This window comes from Dendronephthya gigantea, unplaced genomic scaffold, assembly GCF_004324835.1.
Source record: "Dendronephthya gigantea isolate DGI-Jeju-01 unplaced genomic scaffold, DenGig_1.0 000164F, whole genome shotgun sequence".
NCBI lineage: Eukaryota > Metazoa > Cnidaria > Anthozoa > Malacalcyonacea > Nephtheidae > Dendronephthya > Dendronephthya gigantea.
In genome coordinates, this window is record NW_021163174.1 from 357535 (window position 1) to 371243 (window position 13709).

The window sequence follows — 13709 nt, forward strand, 5'->3', positions numbered from 1 at the left end:
TTAATTCGCTTCGAATCGATGAATTTAATATCGTGAATTTTAAATATAGTACTTGAAATTATATTGTCCTATATACATTATACGCAATTTCGAGACTATTATACGCAATACGGCGGACGTAATTTATCTGTTAACGGAAACGAGCCGTATTCATGAAGAATGTGATTTTATATCGGTCCTAGATCATTTATGGAGACAGAAAAATGGAGTAGCTTTAGTGTCGAAGATTTGTTCGGCTCGTGCGACTTGGACAAGTCGGGTTATATCGACCGACACGAATTAGCCGCCGTCTGCGACTTGGACGATCATGATTTAAACGAGATATTTTATCAACTTGACCTGGACAACGATGGACGCATCAGCGTGGAGGAATTTTCTAAAAACTTTCAGAACTTTAGCGACTTCGTCGCTGATCTGAAATCGACAAAAGAGTCCGAAGGCCAAGGAGGACTTTCAAAAAGTCGCAAAGGATTGGCCGCGTTCAAGAACGATTTGGGGTTGGATTCGTGTCTTGATGCAAGGTAAGATTCCAGATTCGGGGAGATTTGAGGAGAAATATGAGCAATTGTATGGTAGTCGATTACACTTTTAGACATGATTCATTCGTGTGGTTGAACAAAATGTAAAATGACTAGCACCAAAATTTTTTACGCGTGTCCTTCGTTAATGAATTTAATTAAATGTTTCCCGTTTAATTGCGACTTTTGTGGAATATGTTCCGTTTTTGCCCTATAAGGTGAAATACGTGTACGATTTCAGAGGAATATTTCCCGGCAACTACACAAACTGTGTTGAATATATATTGTTGATTTCAGTCCGTTTAGATCTATCTAATCACGGATTAGACGATATCTTTAATTCGCCGTTCAGAAAAGCGCGCTGAAGGCGTATGCCTAACACTAACACCATTGATTTTAATTTGGAACGAAGTCGATTGTATATACGCTATAGTATGGCTAAATTTATATGTGACATTCAATCAAAGCAAAAGTGCCGATATGTTTTAGATCCTCAGAGCGCTTGTTTAACTGCTTGGAAGCGCCGTGTATGGCACTTTTGAGACCGATTGTCCGTAATTCGCCCTGATTGCATGAACTATGCGGAAACCCTTTAAAACTAAGTGTCTGTCCCGTCACCAATTTGGCTGTTTGAATTTATACTACAGCTCCTCTTGATTTTCCCCAAGTACGAATATTACCGAAATTATTAAAAATCTAAATTAGGCCGGACGGGTAGTTGACAGGTAGTCAAAGTTTGCACACGATATGATATGAAAACGGATATGAAATTAAATATCACCTTATAAAAAATATCGGTTCTCTCCTGAATTATTTCGGCTTCAACCGGCCTACGGGCTAAACGTATATACTTCAAGACGGTTTCTTGTTATTTACTTTGCAAGAACCACGCATAAGAAAGGAGCGTACAGCGTTTAAGTATTGAGCATTCGATTGGTCGGCCGAGTTGCTTATGCACACACACGATACACGATGTTTACAGATCCGCCTATATTTAATAAATCTATATTGTAAACGTTTAGCTAAATGAATGGGGGTCATCATCGGTAGTCCAATATAATATATAATCGTGCAAGGTCAGACTGGAATATACTACTTCGTTATTTTCGAAATTTTATAGAAATCTAATGCGGCTTCTCCAAGGTAATAGTAACTGATAATAGTAAACTGATATTATATACCTATAGTTGTCAAAAGGTCATGCAATTAAATATTTTAGTTTAGATGGAGTATATATATCGACGTCTGAATATTCTATGATAATATGAACGAAGGCGCAAACGCGAGAAAGACTAAAGAATGCGTAAAAACGAACGCCATATCTCGTTCAAGAACTTGTTAACAATTTTCTATATTCAAGACAAACAACGCGGACAACGATTCTACACGAGTCGATGATCTGCCGTGTGTGGGTTTTGAATAAATTCAGAAGTTTTCTTCTTTCACCAAATGGCCAGTGAATGGTTCTCAGCAAGCCGCCCGTGCACGTTTCATTAGTGGAAGGTAAAGATGTTTCGAGACGTAGCTATATCACAGGCCTCCATATCGATTGTCGCCGCGCGCGCATTTGCATGCCTGCATGTGATCAACAAGGAGAAATTTCGATTTAAACTAACGCCATATTTGTTAACATTTTTCAGGCAAAGCCAACCAGAACGCCTAAATTTTTAATACTTCATATAAAATGGTATACATTGTAATTCTTATCAAAATTTATGCATTCTGATTGGGTTACTGAAAATGTAAGCAAACTTGCTGATTGGTCTAAAACGAAATCCCCTTGTTCGTGAGATCAGCATTTATATTCAGTTCATGCAGGTATAGTAACTCGCACACAAACGACGGCAATACGTAGCAGGATGCTGCTTTTACTGACTGCATGGATAAACACATTTGAGATATTTATCTTTCAAGTAGCTCAGAAACAAGCCATGCATGCTCATACGCACAACCCGTCCTATATTTGAATATGGATCCTCTCACATATAGACGTGGGGTTTGCGTCAATGCAAACATCCTGTAGCATAAATTTCAAAAAATTAACAGCTTTGCCAAAAAACTTATTCTTAAGTTGTTATTGAAGTTTGTCCATCTCAACCACCGACTGCATATATTATTGGTTTGCTTAAGTGCGTAAGCCAATCCACGCGGTGATAAAATTGTAACGGCGGTCCATTAAAATGAAATATGGTAAAAAATTGCTTAAGGCAAAAGACAAATTTATTTTATAAACACGCTGCACACATGGCAACACCATATACTTCGTGTCTGTTAAAGGTTTATGGCATTGGATTTTTGCTGCAAAATGTCTACATATTCATGTCTGAGCCCGCAAAAGATTGTATAGGTGACAAATGCATTCGCTGGTTTTATATATCATCATGGAAATTGCAAGCTCGGTCTATTTTTTCAGCGGCTTCTCCGTTAGAAATTAGAAACTTCTTCTTATGTACTGCAACACTACTATAATGTACGCATGACTTTTTTCATGTTTTCTTGCATATAGAGGCATTTAACAGCGTTCTGTTTAAAAAAGCAGGTTTAATTTCTGCCTGACTTGTTTCTTATAAACAAGCAAGAGTTTCGCCTTTTGCAACGTCATTCATTCAGACCGTACGTATCATCTTAGAAGTAACTGAATTGAAAATATTTAAGCCATTAACGGCTGTAGCTGGAAATGCATCACGCTTCAAACTTCCTTTCCGTAACAGATTCCTTTAACCCGTCACATTTGAAAAGAAAATCAGGCGAAAAGTCTCATTGTCAAACTAGAAGCCCGAAGACGAAGTCATTGCATGCATATGATATTATTAACATCACTACAATGAATTGAGAATAAAGTTTCGTTAATTCAACATCAATGCGTCTGTTTGTCAGCTATCTTTCCTTTAATGCTCTTTATTGCATGAAAACATCACGAAGACATTCATAGTCGGCAGGTATCGTCTATTTTTACATCACCTAACTCGTCTACGGAGTGACAGTTGTAAGAATATCTCCAGCTGTGTTGTCTCAGCTCTTGAACAAACACGTAAATTCTAGACATCGTATTTGTTAATAGCCAACACACAAACGTGCGCATACTAATGTGCTAAACGCTCAAAGAGCTCGAAGATCACGAAACAGCAAGTTTAAGATTTATTTGGAAGGTCTTTGGTAGTACCAAAACTGATCAACATTTGATCTCATCAAAATAATCCGCACTGGACCGACCGACAGCTGTCCAGGTAGATTTTCGAATATCCCACCCCGTTCATTTTATATATTTATATAAATATATATATATATATATATATATATATATATATATATATTAAAATAAGATCAGATGTCGTGTATATATTATACACAGCAGCAATAACTCCGAATATATATATATATATATATATATATATATTTTCATAATTTTTATATATGCAGATTGATTGTGACTAAAGTATATAGTTAAAACCTTAAAGCTATACACTGTAAATCTCGGAGTGTTGGCACAACACCGAAATCGGTGTAAAATCTTGCAGCAATATGAACACTAATATGGTGTTTATTTACGCTATATTTTGGGTTAATTTACACTATTCATGGGTAAAGTTTATGCAGCTATGTGTACACTATGGCGACGTAAATATACACCATTAACGTAAACTAACACCTCTATAGGTTTTCCTACACCTATTTTGCGTAAAAACGCTTGCAGCAATATGAACACCAACTTCGTGTATAAATACACCGCGAGAGTAAACTTACCCCTCCCAAGGTTTTTCTACGCCTATTTAGTGTAAACGTGCTTGCAGCAATATGGACACCGACCTAGTGTATAAATACACCGCGAGGGTAAACTTACCCCTCGAAAGGTTTTTCTACGCCTATTTAGTGTATACGTGCTTGCAGTAATATGGACACCGATCTGGTGTATAAATACACCGCGAGGGTAAACTTACCCTTCCAAAGGGTTTTCTACGCCTATTTAGTGTAAATATGCTTTCAGTAATATAGACACCGATCTGGTGTATAAGTACACCAAAAGAATAAAAATGCTCTTCTAAACAATGGCCCGGTGCCACGAAATTAATTAATTCTAGTGCAGTGGTAAGGTAAAAACATATTTATTTCTATATGACAGAATATATTACATTATATTATACTGTACATAACAAATTTACAAACCAGCTATATAACATGCACTTATGCCTAATATTTCACTGTTCCAGTTCATTTAAGAATAAAACTTTGGTTGGCACCCTTACCCGGTCAAAAATATTTAGAACAGTACGTTGTAAAAAAGGAACGTGTTAAAACACTGTTTCGGGTACTCTAAATTACAAACATAATACAAAACAAAAGGGACGATACTGCTGAAAAAATGTTATCTGTTTCCAAACAAACTTGTTTTTCCCCTGCAACAAACATTTTGTTCATTATGTGACCATCACTGTCCTCCACAAAGATGATGAATGGGCTGATGGGGCTGGCAGCTTTCTTTAACAATACCTCTGGGTTTTCTGCTGTCTACATTTGAAATAAAAATTTTAAAAAATCATAACAAAGTCTTCATATTAAAACTATTCATGATTGACCACTTAACAGACCACTAGCTTACACTTATCATGACAATACATTTCTCCAAAAGGTGGTGTAATAACATTGATAAGCATTGACAAGGTACTAAAGTATATTATACATACCTGATAAAGGAAATTTTCTGGATGTGGATTACTTTTTGTTTTCCTTTCCAAAAGGTGTGGCAAGGTACAAAGTGCCACAACAACTTTCTCATCTAGGAACAAAGAAAAAATTACATATTTAATCTTAATTATTGCTCTGACTGTGTTAATAAAGAAGGAGAATAATCAATAGGGTGTATATATTGAAACCGCACACAGCATAATAATTAACTTTTGATAGTGAAAATATATTCATTTAAATGAGTATGAATGGGATTACCATCTGTCAATCTGTTCTCCTCATCCAGTTCATCCTCATTTTGTACGCAAGCTTGAACCAGTTCTTCAAGTTGAGGGAGTTTCTTCTTGCTGGCAGCTTTCAAAATCTTAGGTGCAAGCTCACGTAAGTTTGTAACAACCAAATCTTTAACACTACTGCCAGACACCAATCTTTCATACTCATCTTGCAACTATAAATCAATATAAGTTATAAGAGTAATTTAAAAGTAACTTATCAATTATATTACCCAGTGCCGGATTATATGTTTATGCACAGATATTACTAACTATATAATACTAACCTGATCATGTTCAAATAAAAAAGGGTATTTTGCATCAATTTCATTAAGGGAACACTTCCCAGCATTTATGTACTTTCTTCTGAAGGAGAAAGTCAGTTGCATTTTCTGCTTAACGACTTCCATGTTTGGGTGCTTTTTTCGGTACTCCTTCTGCATCCATTGAACATGGGCTTTGTTAGAATGTAGGTCCTCACCATCAACAGCAGGAGGTTCCCAATTTATTATTCCCCTTCGGCTGCTTCCTGGCACCTTAGCTGTCAAATCCGAGCCTTCAATTGACTTTCTTTTTCTTGCTAGCACAACTGGATCACTCCTTTCATGCCTTAATTCATTTTTAACTTTATCGCCTAACTGACGATACCAGGTTTCCTAAGGAAAAATTATATGGTCTCAGTATTTTTCATTAATACATGGTTTAATTCAGTATTAACATACAAAGCAACAGTGTTTTCCCCTTCACATGTAAATCATCTGGCATCAGATATCAGGCCATGATGGGATTTCAATAAGGCTTGTGAAATAATATTGGTACATGAACTTTTCACAATCATAGTCCAATACATAATAAGCCACAGGAAATGTTAAAAAAGAGCAAACAAATAATTGCAAAAAAATAATGCTAAATCATTAAAATATTACTTACATAGCTGCCACCAACATCTGCCAAGGAAGGATATTTTGATATAATTGCCCTACATACATCACGGCGTTGGTCAGGTGTTGGTGAACTAAAATGTATTAAAATAAATAAAATTAAATAACAAACAATTCAGTTTAATGTGTCCTACATAAGCAAACCTACATACTGTAGCCCCAAAAGTGCTGGTCACTTCACTTTCATGCAACACAGTAAAAAAAAGTATACATACATTGTAAAAAGGCATATCTTGTCATAAATCGCCTGGATAAATTTCACACGAATCAACTTTGGTAAGGCTATATTCTTTGACAAGGCTTCTTGTACAGCTGGGGGAAATCGTTCAGGTAGGCAAAATGGTGTAACCCAGGTTTTTCTTACAGTGGAGCAATCATTCCTAAATAGAATTAATTTTGTGGATAATTCGTTAAGTCTTAACCTATTAAGCATTAGGTGTGTTTACTGGAAGTCACAGATTATTTGCAACTGTGAATTATGCTTTCAAAATTAGGCTAAACTTGCTTTACATGTTTTGAAATTGTTACATCTTAGTGAAGTAACGATCAGTTACATCAATAAGGACACCTGAATGTACTCGATTTATACACATACCTTGGTATTGGCGAAGAACAACGAGGCGAATCTTGATCTTTAGAGTTATTTGGGCATTCTAAATCCCAAGGCAAACGTGACAAGCTACCACTGTTGCCGCTTTCAACAGACTCAGAATCACTCCTAACCATCTTCTTAATAACGCCTAAAAGCTTCATTCTTGGCCCAACTTTGTCGACAAGAGACTCGAGTGCATTCTCAGATAAAAGAGCGAGCGCTTCACCGTCAACATCCTCTTCTAGTTTCACAAATACAAATACAAACGGAAATTTATATTGTGACGAGTGATATGAACGCTAATATAATCAATCGGATCAACAAATAAACTAAATTGAGAATCTAAATAAGTAAAAGTGAACTAGCTCTGTAGGCTATAAACAACGACTAGCTTGGAGTATTTATCTCTATAATAAAACTCACCGATAAATTTATCACTAAACGTTTCAAATCCATTGAGTTTAAGCCATTCCGATACTTCTTCGCACGAATAAGCGATGGATGGGACCTTATCCATTATCGGAATTTCAAAAATTTTGTGATGCCGATATAAATAACAATGTTTCAACTTTCAACTGTCAAAAGTCAACACGTGTTGTATATAATCACTTATCTGTGTATATAACCCCAGTGTTTGTAAATAGGTTTGCAGTAATCACTATTGGTTTGAATCGCTTATTGGTCGGATTGTCTGCATTGTCTGAAACGTGATTGGTTTAGAATAGTGCGTTACGATTGGTCAAAGAAAATATCAACTTATAATTATCCTCTATTCAGCTGAAGCTCTGGCTTACAATATTTTTTAATTAAAATACTTTATTATCCTAACAATTTGGAACAAAAATGCCCTCGAAAATCGCAAGGTATTTAGGATGCTTTGTGACGTCGAACATATTATATTATACGAACATTATTATATACACAGCATAATCTTGTATCCACCGGCCCACTCATCCTCAGTGAGGGTCATGTTTTCGAAAGTGGAAGCACTGTTATTGTGTTTTTCGAACTTTTGGCATAGATGCAAATATTATTTTAAATTTTTTATATTATTTTTATACCAGCATGGTTGGATAATGGCGAGTAGTTTTCTTTGTCAAAACCGGAGTGTTTTCATCTTTCCTTTACTACATTCAATCGTTTTTTAAACCACCTACGCGATAATCACATTCATGAGCCAGGTTCAAAATAAAATGTCCAGTGCAGTCATGCTTTCGCTCATATTCTGTTCTCTCCTCTCTAACTTCGCATGTTTCCCGTAAACATGGAAAGGAAAAAGTAATAAATGATGACGTTGGTTCAAGAATTCCCGAAAACGATGCACTAAACCGATTGGATAATACAATCGAATGTATACCGAAGACACAGGAGAGGCTTTCTCAAAGAGACATTTAGCTTTATTTGCCCTAAAGACGCAAGAATTAAATCAACTAACTGACAGTACAACAAACAAGGTGATAGATACAACAGAATTACTCCAACAACACGAGGCCCATGTTAAAGAAAAGATTAGACAGTGTTTGGATAAAAGTGGGATTAAAATCAGTGATATTGATGGATTGGGAGTTGTCATGAACTTGGAACAAACACCCAACATGGAATTCCTGAAATCCACTAAGAATAGGAACAATTATATATCTCAAGAATTTAAGATAGTGGTATGTATATAGTAATGTATTTTTATGTATGGTTGTAAACAATGTCTAACAATGTCTGATTAGTTTATATTAAATGCTGAGTGCATCCTTATCTTACTTATATCTAGAATCCAATTGAGATAGTCCTTGGGGAAATATATGTATGATGAGAATACAGCGAATGGTTCATCGAAAGTGAAAGTGCATTCATTCCAGTACATATCATTCATCCAGGTCCTTCAACAGCTGCTAAATCAAATTGATGTTTACTCACAGGTCTTATTCATTAACAACTATAAGTGTCCTGGAAATTTAATATGACTACCATAATAATATGACTACCATATTATGATAATATATTTTATTGATTTTTTTTTAGATTGAATTCTCATGAAGTGTTGATGGGAAAATGAGGGACCTTTGTGATGGTGCTGATTTTGGAGTGGGCAAACATCCACTTTTTTCCTTAAATTATAAGGCTATCCAATTAATTTTATATTATGATGACTTCGAAGTTTCCAATCCACTAGGATCAAAAGCTGTTGTACATAAAATTGGTAGGTTTTTTTATTGTCACAAGATCAACAACTTTGCAATATTGGACTTTGATAGTTCAATTGGATTACTTTTTAAAAAAACACTGATTTGTCAATAAACATTTTCATTTTTATTTACATACTTGCAGGTGCCTTCTATTGGGTGTTAGGAAATTTCCATCCCAAGTATAGATCATGCCTAAAAAATTTGAATCTTTTGATTCTTTGTCCAGTCAAGTGGATTAAGATGTATGGTATGGATAAAGTCCTCAGGCCATTCATGAGTGACCTTGCTATGCTTGAATCAGTAAGTAATGAATTAATACAATACATTTTATTGTGAATATCACCAATTAACAATATATTCAAGATTCCCTATTAAAGAATTTGCCTCAAGCTTGCCAAGAAATATGAGTAATAAATCTAATGCATCTCAAAATGTAATTTTGCTACTTTTTTCAGGAGCATGGCGTACAACTCAATATAGCAAATCAAATTATTCCAATTAAAGGAACATTAAGTGTAGTAGTTGCAGATAACCTTGGTAGCAATTCAATTGGAGGTTTCATGGAGAGTTTCAGTGCAAATCGGCCGTGTAGGTTCTGTCTGGGCACATCGGTGGAATTTCAAGAAAGGGTAATTTATTAATCATATCACAAATTGCAATGCTACTAAAATATTGTGAAACATGGTATACCAGTACACAGTTTTTTGTAGGAAATGCTATTGATATCATGAGAAAACATTCATTTAACCTACTCAGCTTTTTTGCTCTCATGAGATTTTAATGGGTGTTAATCAATGTTTGTTAATGTATGTTGTTCAGATTTGATTATACCAACCCCAGTATAATATCCAACTATTTAAATTTCCAGTTTTCTGAAGAATTATTCACAATGAGATCCCGAGAAAATTATGCTAGGCAGGTGGATTTGGTTTCCACTGATCCAGAATCAGCTTCTGTATATGGTGTGAAAAAGAACTCAGCCCTAAATGCTTCTAAATATTTTCATGTTGTTGATGGACTTCCTTCTGATATCATGCATGATATCTTAGAAGGTGTACTTCCTTTCCAAATTAAAGTGATGTTGAGAAAATTCATCATGGTGGATAAATTTTTCACACTTGATCAGTTCAACCATGCGCTTTCAGCATTCCCATATGGTGTTTGTGACATCAAGAACAAACCAAGCTTGGTAAAGAATGTCAATCTTAGTGATTACCATTTACGCCAATCAGGTATTTAACTATTTATTTAAGAGTTGCCTTAAACCTGAGGATGACTACATCAACCACAGGTCCCAAGTTCCCATAGTTCTTTTAAAAGTTCTTATAGAATCAGTGTTTAGTCAGTGTTTTAACATTATGCTAGCACTAATTGAGTTATATTTCAGCATCACAAATGTGGTGTCTTTCTAGAATCCTGCCATTTTTGGTTCACAAATGGATACCAGAAGGAAATGATGACTGGGAATTGTTCACTGATTTAATGCATATTGTTGATATATTGTTTGCCCCAGTGATTGAGAAAGGTACTACACTCTATCTTCGGCTCATAATCAGCGAGTATCTGGAACAGTTTAAAAGGCTCTATCCTGAAAGGAAACTTATTCCAAAACAGCATTTCATGGTTCATTACCCAAACCAAATTCTAAGGTATGTCTATTGATCTGGTTCTCACAGGTGGTGGCTTCAATGCTGAACACCCCAGTACATTTGATAATTTTAATTATTTATTTTATATATTTTAGATATGGACCCCTTGTGCGCAACTGGTGCATGCGCTTTGAGGCTAAGCATCATTATTTTAAGCTTTTGGCGCAGACTGTAGGTTGCTTCAAGAATATAGCAAAGACATTAGCTACCAGGCACCAACGGCTTCAGTGTTACTGGCTTAGTGACAGTGATGGCTATTTAAGGAGTGATACTGAGGTTGGACCAGGTTAGTGAACAACAAAAGTGCATACTGGATATTAGCTGGAATTTTGTAATGGTTTTTAGGATGTTAAATGTTGTTATAAGTATCCTTTTATTCTACTTCATGTATTTATTAATATTCTGCTTAGGTAAAGTTTTTTATGTGAAGGATCTGGAAGAGAAAGAATGCACCTCACTGTGCCAGTTGGGCAACAATTTGGATCAGAATTCAACTGTGACACTGTAAGTTTGTTCTTATATATGGTAAAAATTATTTAAAACTGGACTGAAAAGTGAAAACTATATTCACATTCTAGGTTGAATTGGGTGAAAGTCAATGGATACAAGTATAAAAAGAATATGATCATAATCTATCAGCAATTAATTTTTCCTGTGTTTCTTTTTATACATAATGTTTTTTTATGCCAAACATGGATGTTATGTTTTCTTGCAAGAAAGTAAATACAGTTGCTTTTAGCAGGCACATTCATTGCTATGAGGTTGAAGTTTTGGAAGAATTTGTGCCCTTATTATTTTCTGGGATGCTAGATCATCATCCTCTAGATCTTTATACCATCGTTGTAAATAGAGAATCAAAACACTTTGTAAGAATGAAGTACGACCTATCTGATGCTGAACAATAGTATACATGTGTTAAAGAAATTATTAAACATAATAAAGAAATTCAGTAAATAAATGAATTGTCTGACTCATGATACTGTGCCTGCCTGGAAACATTTAACGAAAAAACTGCATGTGCATGCTTGCTTAGGAACATTTGACGAAAACACGTTTTCGTACCTGGTATACAAATTGTTGTGACCCAGGGTCTATTGGTCTCTTAGTATGTAGTCAATTCCCATTCTTTTGTATCTATACAACCATATATACTCTTTTATTTTGCAACAAATCAAGCATTTTCCGTCGCGGTCTTAATTTATAAGGCATTGAATTTTGTACACAATTTAGATGTAAGTTTACGCTCTTCAAGTGCAATTTTGAAAACTCATATCGGGTAAATATACACCGTAGACGGTAAATTTACAACGCTCTCGGTGTTTAATAACCTTGTTTTTACTTACACCAGATCACGGTACATTCACGTTTTTTTTGGTGTATTAATACAAAAACCAAAGTGTAGATATACACTTATCGAGTGTAAGCATATCTTACACTAAATAGGTGTATACTAACGCAACCGTTCAGTGTAATATAACCTGAGCAGTAGGTAAATGTATGCCATTTTTAGGTAAAAAAACACCAAATTTGGTGTAACCTAGGTTTGTTTGTTTTTACACCGAGAAAGTGTTACAGAAACGCTAGCATAGTGTAGAGTTACGCTTTTTAAGTGTATTGCTACACTCCAATGGTGTTTGACTTGGCAAAACACCTAATCGGTGTTATCCTACACCAGTTTCGTGTTGGCGTAACACTGCGAAATTTACAGTGTATAAATAAATATTAGAAATGAAAATGTTTATGGCGCAATTACTCCAATAAGTACTATTGCTATGCAGCCATATTTTATTTTTTATTGATAGAGCTATCGATCTAGTGTATAGATCACCACTGTCAGTTGGTTTCATTTAGTTCAGTGTTGAGAGGTTGCACTTAACATACAGAATGCACTAAAACAATCACTGAGACTTATTGTACGCGTGAGTGAGTTAGCATTTCGCGAGCTATTCAATTTTGGATGTGGAGAGAGCTCGAGATGTATACGTGAGTCATTGTATAGCCTTACTATAAGAAATCAAACTAATGCTGGATGATCTTTAGAAAAGGGCCGTGCATTTATATGATATAGATACTATTATATATACATATATATGTTCTACATACTCTAGTCTCCACTATTGGGAACTTTAACAGTTTCTAACGCTATACTATAGTTATCTCGACTCTTTCAGCTCGGAATGAAAGGTTATTGTTCAGTTTAAAAGAACCACACCTTTTCAGCTTATACAATTTAATTGTTCATTTCAAAGTAGATGCTAAAAAATTACGTTAAAGAAAGCCGTGTTTTCGGCATGTACGAATTTGTCAGACCTTCACTTGAGCCGGTTTCAAACTCTAGAAAACAATCCCCAGGACCGCGGGTCGAACAAAAAGTTCCCTTTGTTTCAAAACCATTTGCGCTGGTCGAGAACTCGTTTTCAAAGTAGAAATTTCCTGTCGACTTGGTTACAGCCGGGATAACTTTCCTCAGTGAAATCAGGCTTTTTAATCGGACACTGCGTGACTTGTGGAATTGATCGTTAGACTTCGTTAATCAGCTTAGAAAAACAGGCCTAAAACTGTAAAAAAAAACACCTACCTGAATGCAGAGTACTTCTGCTAAACATGTATAAACGTGTCGTACGTATTTGATGAATTCAATAACATTTTCTCCCGAAGTAAATGACTACGAAACTATTTAAACTATTTCGAAAACACAAACTTCAATAATCCCATTTTGAAATGACCGTACGCCATTACTGCTTAAATTACTGCTTAATTTGCAAGCTTAGACAAAGTTTTTTTAATATTCGATCTCATTTCACACCTGAACGAACTCTCTTTTGTCTATATTAAACCCTGCATGCCAAATATGGTCTAAAGCACTTGAGCAAC

The 13709-nt window shown here is 35.3% G+C and overlaps 3 protein-coding genes across 3 annotated transcripts; 2 read left to right on the forward strand and 1 right to left on the reverse strand.

The window, feature by feature from the left end:
* LOC114537764 (ras and EF-hand domain-containing protein homolog) lies at window positions 1-3670 on the forward strand. Its single transcript, XM_028558858.1, has 2 exons — window positions 1-521; window positions 3230-3670. Exons 1-2 carry the CDS (start codon window positions 190-192, stop codon window positions 3237-3239), a joined length of 342 nt encoding a protein of 113 aa, XP_028414659.1. The 5' UTR covers window positions 1-189; the 3' UTR covers window positions 3240-3670.
* A 1159-nt stretch (window positions 3671-4829) lies between these two features.
* LOC114537777 lies at window positions 4830-8035 on the reverse strand. Its single transcript, XM_028558870.1, has 8 exons — window positions 7430-8035; window positions 7010-7247; window positions 6630-6794; window positions 6404-6488; window positions 5761-6129; window positions 5460-5649; window positions 5201-5292; window positions 4830-5024 (listed from the first exon to the last, which is right to left on the reverse strand). The coding sequence occupies exons 1-8, from the start codon at window positions 7521-7523 to the stop codon at window positions 4830-4832; spliced, it is 1428 nt and encodes a 475-aa protein (XP_028414671.1). The 5' UTR covers window positions 7524-8035.
* A 1010-nt stretch (window positions 8036-9045) lies between these two features.
* Window positions 9046-11813, forward strand: LOC114537760. Its single transcript, XM_028558854.1, has 8 exons — window positions 9046-9200; window positions 9329-9486; window positions 9642-9815; window positions 10055-10418; window positions 10574-10835; window positions 10931-11121; window positions 11246-11339; window positions 11414-11813. Exons 1-8 carry the CDS (start codon window positions 9053-9055, stop codon window positions 11556-11558), a joined length of 1536 nt encoding a protein of 511 aa, XP_028414655.1. The 5' UTR covers window positions 9046-9052; the 3' UTR covers window positions 11559-11813.
* The last annotated feature ends 1896 nt before the right edge of the window (window positions 11814-13709 follow it).